Source organism: Lissotriton vulgaris, chromosome 5 (assembly GCF_964263255.1).
Source record: "Lissotriton vulgaris chromosome 5, aLisVul1.2, whole genome shotgun sequence".
Taxonomy (NCBI): Eukaryota; Metazoa; Chordata; class Amphibia; order Caudata; family Salamandridae; genus Lissotriton; species Lissotriton vulgaris.
This window is the reverse complement of record NC_141693.1, coordinates 2,010,854,351-2,010,869,584: the sequence shown is the minus strand read 5'-3', so window position 1 is coordinate 2,010,869,584 and position 15,234 is coordinate 2,010,854,351. Positions and strand designations below refer to the sequence as shown.

The 15,234-nt window shown below is 46.7% G+C and overlaps 1 protein-coding gene across 1 annotated transcript in view; it reads left to right on the top strand.

Moving 5' to 3' along the window:
• The window catches only part of HMCN2 (hemicentin 2), a 563,480-nt gene that overhangs the window by 456,810 nt on the left and 91,436 nt on the right, over positions 1–15,234 (top strand). The window contains exons 65-72 of the mRNA XM_086924818.1: positions 783–907; positions 3,595–3,778; positions 4,042–4,139; positions 5,709–5,987; positions 6,955–7,145; positions 7,696–7,777; positions 8,333–8,469; positions 13,472–13,613. Of these exons, the coding sequence (XP_086780944.1) occupies positions 783–907; positions 3,595–3,778; positions 4,042–4,139; positions 5,709–5,987; positions 6,955–7,145; positions 7,696–7,777; positions 8,333–8,469; positions 13,472–13,613 (1,238 nt within the window). The remainder of the gene's footprint in view (positions 1–782; positions 908–3,594; positions 3,779–4,041; positions 4,140–5,708; positions 5,988–6,954; positions 7,146–7,695; positions 7,778–8,332; positions 8,470–13,471; positions 13,614–15,234) is intronic.

Here is a 15,234-nt window from a genome sequence, read left to right as displayed (position 1 = left end):
GTGTGTGGAAGCAGTGTCACTACCAGTGCCAGCACTGTACTACACTGAAGCTTCTACACACACGCCATGGAGTAGCAACAGCCTCAGATGGAGAATAACCCTGGGCACAGTTCGCGGAGTTGTGCTACGCGAAACTCCGCGAAGTGAAAAATAACTCTGTCGCACTTCGCAGGGCTCCACAAGCGGCAGAGTGCGATAGAAATATGCCATTCGCAGTGATTTTCAGTGCCGGATGTTTGTCCGCACTGTGCAATCATCGCGAACTGCACCATGTACAGCGCAAGCGGTGCTGCTTTCCTTTCTGCCGCTCAAGTAGATTTTTACTTGAGTGGCAGCTTTCTCAATGCAAACGGGCAGTTTCTCAATGTGAGCGGTCGCGAGCATACGCGACCACTCGCAATGAGAAACCTGACCCCCCCCCCCCCGCCACCCCAATGAGAAATCTCACCAGGAGGTTTATTTTCCACACACGCTAACTTGATGTTGACGATCGCGAATGACGAAAGATCTCGCCGGGTGGTGGATTTTCCTCGCTCCCTCTTGGCAATATGAAGTTGACGAACCTGAATGAGGAAAAAAACTCTGCTCCGCTACGTGTAACGAGTAGTGTGGAAAACTCTGCAAACTCCGCGAGTGGAGCGGAGTTCACAGCCGAGGCTTAATGGAGAACAGACTCCTCTGGACGGAAGTCGAGCCCCCGGGGGTGGGGGTGTACTAGGTTAGAGGGCTGTTGTATAATAATATACTTATGGTATTCTCATATTTTCCATGTCTCTATGCAGTCTTTCTCCTGACGGAAGATCCCTGGTCTTGACAGCGCCCCAGGCCTCTGACGCAGGGACGTACACGTGCCGCGCTCGTAACATTGCTGGTGAAGACACCAAGGTTTTTCTGCTGAACATTCATGGTAAGTGGCATGAAGACCACGCAGTGGGGCCGGTGTCAGCAGCTCTTTGATTGGGATGAAAAAGGTGGGGACCTCTAAATTGGACACCCTCAAATAAGCTTATTTAGGAATCCTTTACAGCATATGCAGCCTATGTAATAATGGGCGTGGCCTAAAGCATTGGAACTAGAATCCTGCACTTGACACCCCCTGACCTGTATTGGGGTGACTCTATCTCCCAAATGTTAATTACTAAAATAAATCACACAATAACGAACACACAGACACTGTGAGAAAGGCACACTGCCTTATGCCTCAACTGGGAGTTTTATTCACAAGCCTGTTCGGATTGGGGTCGGACGCCTAGCTCTGTGTGGACCCTTCGCACTTTTTTATGTCCAATCGACTTCCCCGTGGAACGCCCTCATCTGATTAATTCAACTGTTGCATTTGGGACCGTGCAGCCGTTGGTCTGACACCTTACCATAACGTGGATTAATTCCATAAGGGCACAGTGGCCGGAGCCTACTATGCCCTGCCCTTGGATTAGATTTATTTCATATGGTTCTGTTGTATTTAGCAGTATTTCCAGATATGCGTAAATGGCTGTTGCGTAATTACACAGAATTTTGGCAAAATTATGCAAAATGCAGAACATTCATTTTGCACTATATTGTAGTACAAAATGCTCCCTTGCATCCATTTTGACACCAGGATGCATATTGTACTAAAAGAAAGTACAAAAATCATTCTGTGTTCTTCTTTCTGTGTTCCTGTGCTTTTCCTATAAATTAAAACCGTGAATGGCATGTTCACTGTAAAATTTTAAGGTGAATGGCTCGTAATAATGGTATAAATTTGGGAATTTTGCATATCAACGTAACACAAAATAATTCAAATTGTACAAATTACTGCAGCATAATTACCATTTTGCCCAAGTTTAGTTACTTTCTGAGGGCGACTTTTAATCCCTTTCATGATCCGGCAAATGGGAATATGAGTGCAGCTAATGCTTTGAGGAGAAGGACCTGTTTTTATGTCCATACAGGCTGTAGAAAAATGGATTGATATGTGGTGTGGGTGTGAGACTTTACTATGTAATTTTGGCACCTTGTCAGGTTCAGTGAAGTTTCTTTAATAAAACCCTCTGCTCACTCCTGAGTGTCTGTGCCACAGAGCAGGCAGGCTTAATCCAACGGACAAGTATAAAGCATTTAGAAGTACGAACACAGTTTATATCTAAGAAACTCGTCAAAATGAAAATCCAACACCAGTTTAGAAAAATGGAGTGTATTTTTATCTTAAAATAGACACCAAATTGGCATAAAGCTATTGAGGTAAAGTGAAGATATGAATTTTTTAAAGTAAGTAAATCACTGTAGTTTTCAATTTACTGTTTTAAGCACAATGAATTGTAAATTCTCTGCCCTTGGGTATTGGAAACCTTCCTAAAGATATTGACACATTACATTCAGTATGAGAAGGTGTCCGACAACAACCCTGGATGTGGGCTTGATATGAATATTTAACACTAAAAATGTTTATAGTTTCCTGTTAATGTGTTGAGAGGGTTCCTTGATAGATACCAAAGAAAGTCCATGGACCCTCATCCGTGAGGCGGGCCATTGATATGGTCACTGGGGAAGAGGGAAGCCCTAGGGTGATCGGACAGGCCTTCAACCTGTCAGGGTGACCATGGAGCGTGTCTCTTGAGCTGTGGGTAGAAGGTTCTCAGGGCAGTCACATGTATGTGATACTACACCCATGTGACCTGCTGCTAGAAAGGCTACGTCCAGCACAAGCTGATACAACAAAGTGCTACACTATCCGGTGTACACTAACCTCTATGTCGGACACAAATCCACCGTAGAAACTGGTAATGTGGCTATGAATGCATGATGTTTTTTTTAAAACTTCTTTTGATTAATAAAATAACAAGGCTTGTGGCAGTGATTACCTCAGGGCTCTCAGAGACCATTGCAGCTTTGGTCTCCAAACTATATTTTGTCCATATTTCTTTACTCTTAGGCGCCTTGATGCCTTCGGGCTTAGTTGCGCATTATAAGATTCCTTTCATTTCATCATTTCATTTAATTTCACTCTTCCCCAACAGCCCACTCTGCGGTACCCTCTCTCTTAAATTCATACATCCTCTAGATGCCACCAAAAAGTCCATACATGGACTACCCCGATATACGTTCCATTTGCCCCAGACTTGCTCCCACTTTTGGGGGCAGCCCCCGATTTCATAGACTACCTTCTCGGCTACCATACACCAATCCATATCTTTCTTCCAGGCTCGGAGATAATGCAGAGAGGTTTTGTTTTATCATCGCGGACCATATCCTTTGCAATGCTGCGGGTCGTGGCAGCTTCTGGGGTCTTATGGCTCTTAGTGACCAGAGGTTGGCATTGGTGATGCAGGGTTTTTAGAATCTTCAGTGTTGGAGGTTAGGCCCCCTCATACACAAACTGTAGCCTTTCCTATTTTATGCTAGATTACCTGGTATTGTACATTGACGCGGGTGGCTATCCTGTTTGCATGACCTTAGCCTCCTGCCGGGGGCGTGACACAAACCCCCTCACATGTGGCTTCTGAATGAAATGTCACGTATTCTATGCAATTCTACAAAAACCTTAATAAAGTGCATAATAATCAATGTAAGTGCTTTTACCCTCATCCTTGACCCTGTCTTCTCTTCCCCCAGTCCCTCCAACCATCAGTCGAGGAAGCAGCGAGTCGAACGCTATCACTGCTGTTCCTGGGGGACTGGTGACCCTGGAGTGCCAGGCCCAGAGCTCCCTGCCTGTTCACATGAACTGGTTAAAAGACGGACTTCCGCTTCCTGTGTTTAACCGCATCCGGCTCTCCTCGTCTGGGAGCACGCTCAGGTGAGAGAGGAGACCACGGTGTCCTACTGCCCCAAGAGACAGCACATCTCAAAGGGTGGGGACACTGATACATCACACAGACAATATCACACATGTAGGACCTCACCTTAGAATGTGCAGTGCATTGTGGGAATGGCATGTACACCAATGTTTAGGGTACATTTTACAATAGGAATCCCTGGGTGTTGCTGCCCCTCTGTCCTTTACTGAGAGCAAGACATGAACCAACTCTGCCACTTTTGCTCTCCTCCCTTTTCTCACAGGATTTCTCAGGTGCAGGCCATGGATGCTGGTAACTACACCTGCATTGCCTCCAGCCAGGCGGGCGCAGCGGAGCGGACATTCATCCTTCTGGTCCAGAGTAGGTGTCCTTCGCACTATTTGTTGACATACTTAAGTGTGAAAGTCATACAAGTAGAATAAATAGAAGAGTTATAGAACCTCGGATAGAAGAAGTGGAAAGGATGGGGATCTCTGTGATTGTCTAATTATTCTGGTAGAGCAGGGAATCGATTTAATGTTCTTATACATTTTGAAACCCCTGGGTTTCGAGTGGCGCAGGTGTAGCACTCAGTGGACGATTGGGCGTCAGTGGGCCGATGTTATCTACCTCTTTATGTATTGTGTTTCCATGATGGTACCTTGTCAGCTTTTGCCACTTTGGAGCACTTCTAGACAAAGCGAGAATACAAACTGAGATGGAACTAGGTAAATGCAGAGATTCATAGTAGGCAAAACGTGCATGGCGTGTCGAAGGTGGACGCAGAGGACATGCATCGTGGAACTGCAGGGTGTGGTTTGTGTAGAGTGCCCTGCAGGAATTTAAGTGGTTAAAATCTGATGTCCCACCTCACTTAATGCAGAATTTGTCATTCTAAATTGGGCCCAAACACTTTTCTGCAGATTCTGAAGTTACCACAGCCCTGGAACGAGGCTGTACGCAGGGGCATTGATACCAGAGGAGAAGTAGAAGGGAATTCTGCCATTTTGTGGCAGATTTTCTATTACTGCCCTACTGAGCATTATATTACTCTTCAGGCTATGAAACTAAACTATGTTACTGACATTACTGACCTTTTGCAAGAGGTTGCATCCTTGTAACAGAGTTAAACCTGAGAAATCTGAAAGTAATGTGGATTTTGAATTCTGAAAGATGCAGTCTCAGCTTACTGTTTTGTAAGCAGTGTGGAAACTTTATTAAAGCTGGAGTTGAAGAGGAGTTGCTGATGTTGCACTAGACATGAACATTCTCAAACTAGCTGGGTCTCTTTTACTTATCTCTCACCAAGCTCTTCTCAGCAGGGATTGTCCTTAAGCTCTGTTGATGGCTGGTGTTACCTTAATGTTCTGTTTCCTTTAGATGCCTTTGAGCTGTGTTTTATGGCCGATGACTGTTTTTTGAGGTGACCCTGAGCTGTGTCTGCTGTTCAGTGGTGCTTTGAACTATCTGGCTGTTTCAGGTGGCTTTGGTCTGTTTTAATGGCCAGAGCATTGGTCAGTTACCTGCCTTTCTTAGGGGTTGAAAAGAACTGTGCTTGCTGACCAGTGTCTCTTACAGATGTCAGGCTCCTTGGGGTCTCTGTCTCTTGATTGATGTCTCTTACAGGTAGCTGGTTCCTTGAGATGTCTTTGAGTTTTGTTTGACCTTTGCTGTCTCTTACAGATGGCCAGGCTGTTAGGTGGGCCTTGAGTTGTGTTTGATGACCAGACTGTTACATCTGACTGGCTTCTTGGGGTGGCCTTGACCTGTGTTGTTGGCCAGGGCCTTCCATGGACTTGCGGTTTGGGAGAGTCATGAGATGGCTTGTACGACCTGTATTTTTTGGGATGGATGACTTCTTTCAGGGACCTTGTGTTGAGTTTGACCGACAATGTTGCTTTCAAAGGATGTTGCTATGGGCCTTGACTTGTCTTCTGTCTCACGGTGCAGGTCGGCCAGTTCTGGAGCAGGCAGAGAGTACTGAAGACGTGTCAGTATTGGTAGGATCTGCCGTTACTCTAACCTGCGAGGCTCTTGGGACACCACGCCCAGCTCTGTCATGGGTCAAGGATGGAGAACCCTTCACCCTCAGAAGCAACTTGATCACCAATGGAATGGGAACAAGGCTGCACCTGCAACACGTCCGTGCAAGTGATGCCGGGCTTTACTCGTGTGTAGCTGTGAACCCAGCGGGGAAAGTTAGCAAGCACTTCCGCCTTTCTGTCATGGGTAAGAACATCTGGTTTTACTTTTCACACCCTTGGCCTAGGCTGTTTTAAAATGCAGTAAATTTAGCATTTCTGGGGCTTTCTGCCTTTCTAAACAGCGAGGCTTGTACGCTGGTGAGAGTACATTTCAAATGTCTTTGGATTAGAACACAGCCTCTAGTGCTGTGTAGACCCTGCCTCTCACTGTCGAGAGAGCCCTACTCCTAATTAAAAGTAAACCTTGGCTCCGTCACTGGTGCAGGCCCTGCCTCACGCTCCAGAGTAAGAACCTGGATTCCGCTTCAGTGTGGAACCTTTCTTCCACTATAAGCTAGAAGTTTGCTTCCAACGCAGATTAGACTCGCACTCACACTCCACTGTGTCCTCGAGCTCACACTCCTGTGTAGAACGCGGCTCCCTGCCTAGTGCAGACATTACCCCCCACTGTAGAACTGATCCTGATTCTTGCCTCAGAGTTGGCCCTGAAGTGGCTCCTACACGCCAGAGTAGAAACTTGACTAGCGTCATCTCCAGTGTAGCGCCCAGACCGCTCCCCTCTGTACAGCCCACATCACATTCTTCTGTGCAAGAGATCCAATACATTGGCCCTTACCTCTTGCTGCTCTGTGTGGTCTAGCTCACATTTAAACACTGACTCATACTGAGATGAACTTCTGAAGGCGGAGATGGGTTTGCCTATCATGAGAGGTTTCCCGGTCCATGCTCGTGGTACCTTATTCTTGCTCCTGCAGAGAGCCTACAAGGCCTTTGCTCCTTAATCACTTCTTTAGCTGTTTCCATGCTCAGGGCCTCCACATGCTTCCCAATGCCTCCCCCTCTTTTTAAAATCCACACTTTGCCCATCTATCAATCTTTGCTGAAAATGATGGTTCCTTTGCTAATGGGCCCCTTTGGCCCACTGACTAGTTTCTAGGAAGTTTATGCGCATGGAGTCTTCACCCCTCACTCCTGTTTCATGCATGTTGCAGCGCCCCCCCAGATTGAGGGCTCCAGTCAAGCCACTGATGTGCCCCTTGCTGTGAACGCCACCCTGGAACTAACATGCAACGTGGTGGGCATTCCGACACCCACTGTGACCTGGGAGAAAGACGGCGTGCCGCTGCCCACCGCTGAAGGCGGAGCAAGAGCGGGGAAAGTCCTACGCATAGAGCGGGTGCAGGTGAGTCTCGTTACTGTTTGTGGGTTTGATTCAGGAAGTGGGTGGATCTGAAGGTCTGTTGAGAACATTTCACCTTAAAGTCTCTATCTTAAGCCTGATGTTGGCTGAGACGGAAGGATCCGTTACCTTTGAACATGACCTGGGAATAGTTCTAGTGAGAAACTTTGTGATTGGCGGCGAGCATAACCCACTGATTAACCTTTCAGTTGGTGCCTACAGAGGAGTAAAGGGTTTGACACCGACTCTTTCTTGCATTACCGAAGGTCCATCTAGGGCAGACACCTAGACATCCAGAACAGGGCTGCAATGGCTTCGGCTGCTATAATTTTCCTTTCCCACATGTTACCGTCCAATCATATTTACTGAAACCGAACAAGGTCAAATGTGGATACCATACCGTTCTTGATAGACAGCTGTGGTCAAGCTTGGGAGCGGCTAAGGACATGCTTCTCTGAGACGAATAGATGAGACCATATAATCTTAATTTCTTCTTCACCTTCTCTCTTGTTCGCTTATTATGTGACCCCTAACCCTTCCCGCCTCCTCCAAGATGGAAGATGCTGGATTCTATGTCTGCCTGGCGAGAAGTCCTGCTGGTGATGCCTCCAGGGGCTTCTGGGTCCGGATGCAAGGTAGGTCATTGCTGTGCTTGCCGCGGGGAGGCAAGGGTAGATGTTCTGGCTGTGTACAGCAGGAGTGTGGGTACTTTCACTTTAATGCTACAGACATTCAGAAGAGAAGTACCACTACAGTCCTTTTCCCAGCGTTGCTGGGGAGGAGCAGCTCAAGGCAAGGCCCTTTCAGGTGGGTGGGCCACTGCCAGAACAGTAAGGTTGCCTGTGAGTTTGGGGTCTTGGAATTTCAAGGTAGAATGAGTGCCACTTCATCGACCCAGCAGCTGAAATTACCCAATATTTGGGCTTCACAGAGACCAGCAGGATATCTCTGTAATGATTTCAGGATTACAGCAGTATTGCCAATTGTGTACAACATTTTACCCAAACAGTTGTAGGCACGTCAACAGCTGATGAACCTTCTGCGCGATGCCGACCACTGCCAGTAGGTTTAGGAGTACAAAAATGGGGGGGAGGGCACCAACGCATGCAGCCACTCATGACTTTTGCCTGGCATTGGTGGTGCAAGAAAGGCGTGTATTTTGAACCGAGATTTCTCTTGTGCTCCTGCAGTCCCGCCTAGAGTCGTCGGATCAAGCGAGCCGCGTACCTTCACCGTGGTGCCGAATGGACAACTGGTCCTGGAGTGTCATGTCGAGGCAGAACCTTCTCCCAGCATAGAATGGCAGAAGGGAGGGAGGCCTTTGCTGGTGAGTATTTGGAGAGTGGTGTGGTGCATCCTTTAGAGAGGACAGAGGGGGATTCATCTTGCTGACAGAGGTCCCACCTCAAGCTAGTCTCCCACCTCGCCATCTCACACACAGCCACAGACCTGTGGAAAACTCAGGCGCTGCTGCATGTCTGGCACCAGCCTCTGGATTGTTTGGCAATATTGTGGGCTGTCCATTGTTTGTCTTCCTGTTTCACAAATTGTCTTACTACAAAGTAACTCAGTCCTTTTATGTCAACACCACATTCAGCCCTTTGCTGGTTTCTTTGAAACTAGTTCTGTATCTCATTCTGAGGAACATCCTCAAAGTATATTCAAGGTTCAGCCAGTGACTGATGAAGATTCTTCAGCCACTGGCTGCATTTGCTAAACGGACTGTTGTGCCTCCTGTGTCTTCTGTATCAAGTGACACGTCACCCTCTAAACCTGCAGTTCTTCCTCCTTATGATTTCAAACCTACCACTCTTGACCTGCTTGCATCCCACCTACTCCCCTTACAGCCCACAGACTCTCCAAGGGATCTCTCTCCTGACTGACTGACAACATCCTGTCATTCATTTGTTCCACTGATGTCTCATCCAATAAGCGTGTCTATCTCAGAAGCATCTATCCCCAACTCCTTGAAAACATGTCTTGTTACACCTCTCCAGACTCTCGTTTTCTGATTTTTTTAACAACCACCAATTAGTATCTTATTCATATTTTCCAAACTCTTGGAAAAAAATTGCAATGCATCTGTGTACGAAAGTGGGTCTGTATATACTGGACCAAAGTAAGGTACAGTGTGCAGAGTCCACAGTCCCCAGAGGTTTGGCAGAGGTTAAAGTTAGAAATAACCTTACTCTCTAAAGTGGTAGCTTGGTCGAGCAGTAAGGCAGTATCAGAGGACAGTGCAAAGCATTTGTTGTACACACTCAGTCAGCAAATGGTCTCACACACTCAAGAACTGAACTCTAGGCCAATTGATTTGTATATAAAAATATATGGTTGTTTTATTTTTGAACCACAGTTGATATATTCTCAGAATGAGATGTTGCAATTGAATACTTTTAAATAGTAATAGACTTTGGAATGCAATAGTTACAGTTGTTGCAATATGCAACACAGTTTAAACACAAAATAACATTGAGCTCAATGGGTAGTTTTTAGTAAATGCAATAAAATCACTTTACGTATGTTTTTTTTTACTCGGTGCTGGATTCTGGTTTCAGCCCTGGTGCATTTCCTATAAATAGTTGAAAGAAATCGTTTTTTTTTACACAGGTGATTTTTAAGGAATATTTGTACGTTTAGAAAATCGGCACTTCGAAAAATTTCTGGTGAAAACCAGACACTGGGTTCCTATTGAGTAAAATTGAGTGAGCAATAAATCACGGTTATAATTACTTTTTATGTTCAGTTCTCAGCTCAAAGATACTTCTTTTAAACAACAGTGGCCCCTGGAGAAGGGAGAGTATTAGAGTAATGAATATAGACTCAGTAGTTGCTATATTGACTCGACATGTCCAGCCGGACAGAGGTCTAATATTTACTTTAAGGCAATAAAAAAGGTTCGTACAAAACAATTCAGAAAGTGGCACACAAGCCTGTGCCCTACTAAACACATGAAAAGCAAATACAAGTAGCGGAAAATGACAAACAGGGGTCTTTAGGCAAAGCTTGACGGTTTGCTGTACTTGAGAATTAAGCAGTGTCAAAAGGAAACAATCTCATTTAACACCTTTACAATTTAAGTACACACAAGGTTGAAATGTATAAGGTGTTTCAAAGTGTCGACGGCGTTTCGATTCGGCATGGAATTACGCGGACCATCATCAGGACATAGATATTATGCCTAATAATATGAAGCCTCCATTGCCTGGGGAAGGAAACCGGGAGGGAAAATACAAGAATGTAGAAATTAGGAAGCGTAAGGCACATTGCATTGACTGGTACAAGCAGATAATTGCAATGCATGCTGGCAGAATCATGAACGAAAACACAATGAACGAGAAATCAATGGTACACATTTCACGCCCCATTAAACTTGATTGTTGCAGCATTAACACTGTAGTGACTTCCAAGCATTAATCACAGCGGGCATAGTAGATAGAAACCTGTAATGTGCTTTAAGGCAAGAAACAACATGTGAACCTTCTGTGGGTAGCTTCAGCGGCTGGTTTCACTTGGAAATTCTTCTAAGTGTCGATTTTCACAACAAAACCCCTCTTACAGCACTCATGTGTAATAATGGGTGTCCCCAACTATGGAAACATTACCTAAAAAATTCTGACCCAATGCGGGCTACAAAAGTTTGGCGATCTATTTTATGATGTTCAGTTATGCTACATTGCGAGTCTCGCGGGGAATGATGGGTCCCATATGGACAGGTTTATCCTATCTAGAACATGTGCTGCTATGTCTACTGTGCTCCGGTTCTCTGCAGCGGAACCAGCAGATTTACCCCGCTTTCATTAATTCCTACATCTGCCAGCAGCACACATTTGGTCTCCCGACTATGTCACTTGGCACTGACACTCCGACCATCAGTAGGGATGGGTGCACACCCGGCATGGGAAAGGGACCTTTTGCTCCCCCTGCCGGATGTGACGTGGGCCTATTGCTGCGAACAAACCAATCGGATCTCTTGCAATCATCTCCATAAACTCTTACATTTTAAATTCATACATAGAGCATACATCATATTCTCCTATGAACCCAACAATGCGCACCAATGCTATAAATTACTATTATAAATTAAATACAAAGTTATAAATCATCTAAATTTACAAACTATATTTTAAAAATAATCATAACTTTATATAAGCAATAGTAACCAATATATTATTGAAAGCGATATTAAAAAACATAAATATTATAGAAAACGATATTAAAAATACAAATATTATTTAAAACAATAATACTTGCCTCAAAAATGATATTCTTGTCAATGATATTTGCTCCTCACAATATTTGTGCGTCACGCTATTCAATTTTCGATATTTCGGACTCCCGATATTTTAAAGTCGATATTTTGTTCAAACACTCCTCCTTTGCACTACTGTGATGCACTCCATTATGCCTTTCCTATATCACTGCATCAGCTGTAACCAAAAGCAGAAAATGCTGCTGGGCAAGCTACACTTGGCTTGGACATTAGAGACTATGGGTTATTTAGAGTTTGGCAGACAGAGCACTCCACCACCAATGAGATGTGGTGCATGTGCAGTATGGAGCCCGCACACTGCTGCGGAATGAAAGACTCTCCTGCTCGCACATTGCTGTGGATTGAAAGACTCTCCTGCCCGCACACTGCTGCGGACTGCAAGACTCTCCAGACGGAACATCCCTGGGGATCGCAAGACTCTCCTGTCCGCACACTGCTGCGGACTGCAAGACTCTCCTGCCTGCACGCTGCTGCGGATTGCAAGACTCTCCTGACGGAACATCCCTGGGGATTGCAAAACTCTCCTGTTCGCACACTGCTGTGAAATGCAAGACTCTCCTGCCCGCACAGCACTAGAGTTTGCAAGACTCTCCTGATGGAACATTGCTGGGGATTGCAAGACTCTCCTGCCTGCACACTCCTACGGATTGCAAGACTCTCATTCCCGCACACCGCTGCGGATTGCAAGACTCTCATTCCCACACACCGCTGCAGAATTCAAGACTCTCATTCTTGCACACCGCTGCGGATTGCAAGACTCTCATTCCCACACACTGCTGTGGATTGCAAGACTCTCTTTCCTGCAGACCGCTGCGGAATTCAAGACTCTCATTCCCGCACACAGCTGCGGAATGCAAGACTCTCATTCTTGCACACCGCTGCGGATTGCAAGACTCTCATTCCCGCACACCGCTGTGGATTGCAAGACTCTCATTCCCGCAGACCGCTGCGGAATTCAAGACTCTCTTTCCCGCAGACCGCTGCGGAATTCAAGACTCTCATTCCCGCACACCGCTGTGGATTGCAAGACTCTCATTCCCGCAGACCGCTGCGGAATTCAAGACTCTCCTTCCCGCAGACCGCTGCGGAATTCAAGACTCTCATTCCCGCGCACGGCTGTGGATTGCAAGACTCTCATTCCCGCAGACCGCTGCGGAATTCAAGACTCTTATTCCCGCACACCGCTGCGGAATGCAAGACTCTCATTCCCGCACACTGCTGCGGATTGCAAGACTCTCCTGCACGCACACTGCTTTGGAATGCAAGACTCCTGCCCGTACACTGCTGCGGTTTGCAAGACTCTGCTGTCCGCACACTGCTGCACATTGCAAGACTGCTGTCTGCTCACCACTGAAGAATGCTAGACTCTCCTGCCCGCACACTGATGCAGAGTGCAAGACTCTCCTATCCACACACCACTGGAGATTGCAAGACTTCTCTGCCCCAAGCTCTATCTGGGGATTTCATGGTTCTTCTGCCCGCACACTGCTAAGGAACACAGGGCTCTCCTGCCTTCACAATTCTGCATATTGCATTACTCTTCTGCCCGCACATTGCTACGTATTGCAAGACTCTCCTGCCCACATACAGCAACGGATTGCATGACTCTCCTGCCTGCACACTGCTGCGGATTGCATGACTCTCCTGTCTGCACACTGCTGCGGATTGCATGACTATCATGCCTGTACACTACTGCGTATCGAATGACTCTCTTGCCCACACACTGCTGTGGACTGCATGATTATCCTGCTCCAAGCACTTCAGAGGATTTCTTGACTCCTGTCTACACACTCACAATTCTACTTCCCACGCACTGCTGTGGATTGCATGCCTTCCCCACTCAAGCACTGCTGGGGGATCTCACTGTCATACTCCCCGAATACTGCTAGGGATCTCACTGTAATACTGCCCTTTTACTTCTTGTGAGCTCGCTGTAGTGCTGCCCACACACTGCTGAAGATTTCACTGCTCTCCTGCTTCTGCACTGCTGCGGTACTCAGTGCTTACATCACTACTGGTGCCACGCTCACTGAATTTCTTCCCTGTCACATTCTAGGCTGATGGCCGCACACAGTTCCTGGTGAATGGACGCTTCCTGCAGATCCACAGCCTGCGGGTGTCGGACAGTGGAGAGTACAGCTGTATTGCTAGGAACACCATTGGGCGGCTCGTCCTGCACTTCCACGTGGAGATCCAAGGTGAGTGCTGGTACTAATCCTGATGACCTTGGATATTAAATCCTGATTCGTAAGATGAAGTGCTATCCCACATGCACTTTACGGAGTCTCTTGAGTTAGTCTTAAGGCCTGATTTAGATCTTGGCGGACGGGTTACCCAGTCACAAAGGTGACGGATCCCGTCCTCCGAACTTTAAATCCCATAGGATATAACGGAATTTATATTTCTGCTGACGGAATATCCACCACCATTTCAACAGAGTAACCAGGCTGCCAAGATCGAATTCAGGCCGTTATTCTCAGTAAATCCCTTCATCAATGATAAACACCCAGGCCCTGATTATGATGTTGGTCGGAGTTGCTGCGACCGACATTGCTGCGGATGGGGAACCGACCGACCTCAGGTCGGCGGTTCCAACACTGCAATTAGGATCGCAAACTTCCATTTTTCAATGGGAGCTTGTGCGGCAGGCAGAAACCGCCCGCAGCACAAGCTCCCATTGTAAAATTGAAGTTTTTAAACATTCCTGCACCGTGTGGCAGGCATTGCCACACGGTGCAGGGATGTGAAGTGGGCCACGTGCAGAGGTCCAGGAGGGACGGGGGCCCTGCTAGGGGCCCCCAAAGATACTTTCGGACCAAATCTCAATTAACATAACATATACCGAAGCCTGGGGCGTAATCTAGGCCAGTCAGGGTGTACACTCTGAGGTGCCATAATTGAGCTTCTCTCTAAGCGCTTAGAGACCAGTAGGTGATAACGCGCTATAAAAATCTCAATTAACATAACACAACAGTTCCATGTAGGAAAGGCTGACATTGAACTGCTATTGGAAAGTGCCATCATAATCCCGACAGCAGAAATGCCATCCTTAAGGGATTATGAGGCCTTTCCAACTGGCCGACAGGCTCCTTGAGCCCGTCAGAACCAAGTCGGATTTCCCGGCTGGTTCAAACTCCGACCACCATCATTGCAATATAGCGGGCAGAGTTTAATCCTGCAATGTTGGTCAGAAAGCCTCCGAACAGTGGTCAGGGGCTTTCTGACCAACATTGTAATTAGGCCCTCAGAGTGGGGGTAAAGTTGTGATGCTAGTAGAGATGAACTTAAAGATTACTCTGCGATTGCCCATTCAGGACAGAGTGAATAGGTTTATCCATGTCTGCCCAGTCTCTATTGGCCAGGGATATTTCTTCCCCATGAACGGAATTCCTTACTTCCTGCGTCCATCAGCTTCATCGAGCCTCCTTTTCCTGACCTCAGATCTCCCATCTCCCCCTTAACAAGGTGAGAGTGAATGCTCGCTTTACTTCCTGCCCCGTAGGTTCTGTGACGCACCCTGACCATATAGGCCCTTGTGATGCGTTAAGGGCTGAAATCCAGCCGCTGTGCTTGCGCGTCTTGCACAGGGATTGGAATTACGAGTTGTGTGATAATTATCTCACCCTTGTAGTTTTCCTCCGATAAACCCAGGCAGGTCGCAGCGGCTTAAATGTATCGGGGTGAAAAGACCTCTTTAAAGGACAAAACATGCAGCATTTGGTGTATTGAAAACCGATTCTGCATGTTATACTCCATTTAGAAAACTCAGACTAGAAGGTATTTACCACACGTGGCTCATACCTCACCCAATTCCGGCAA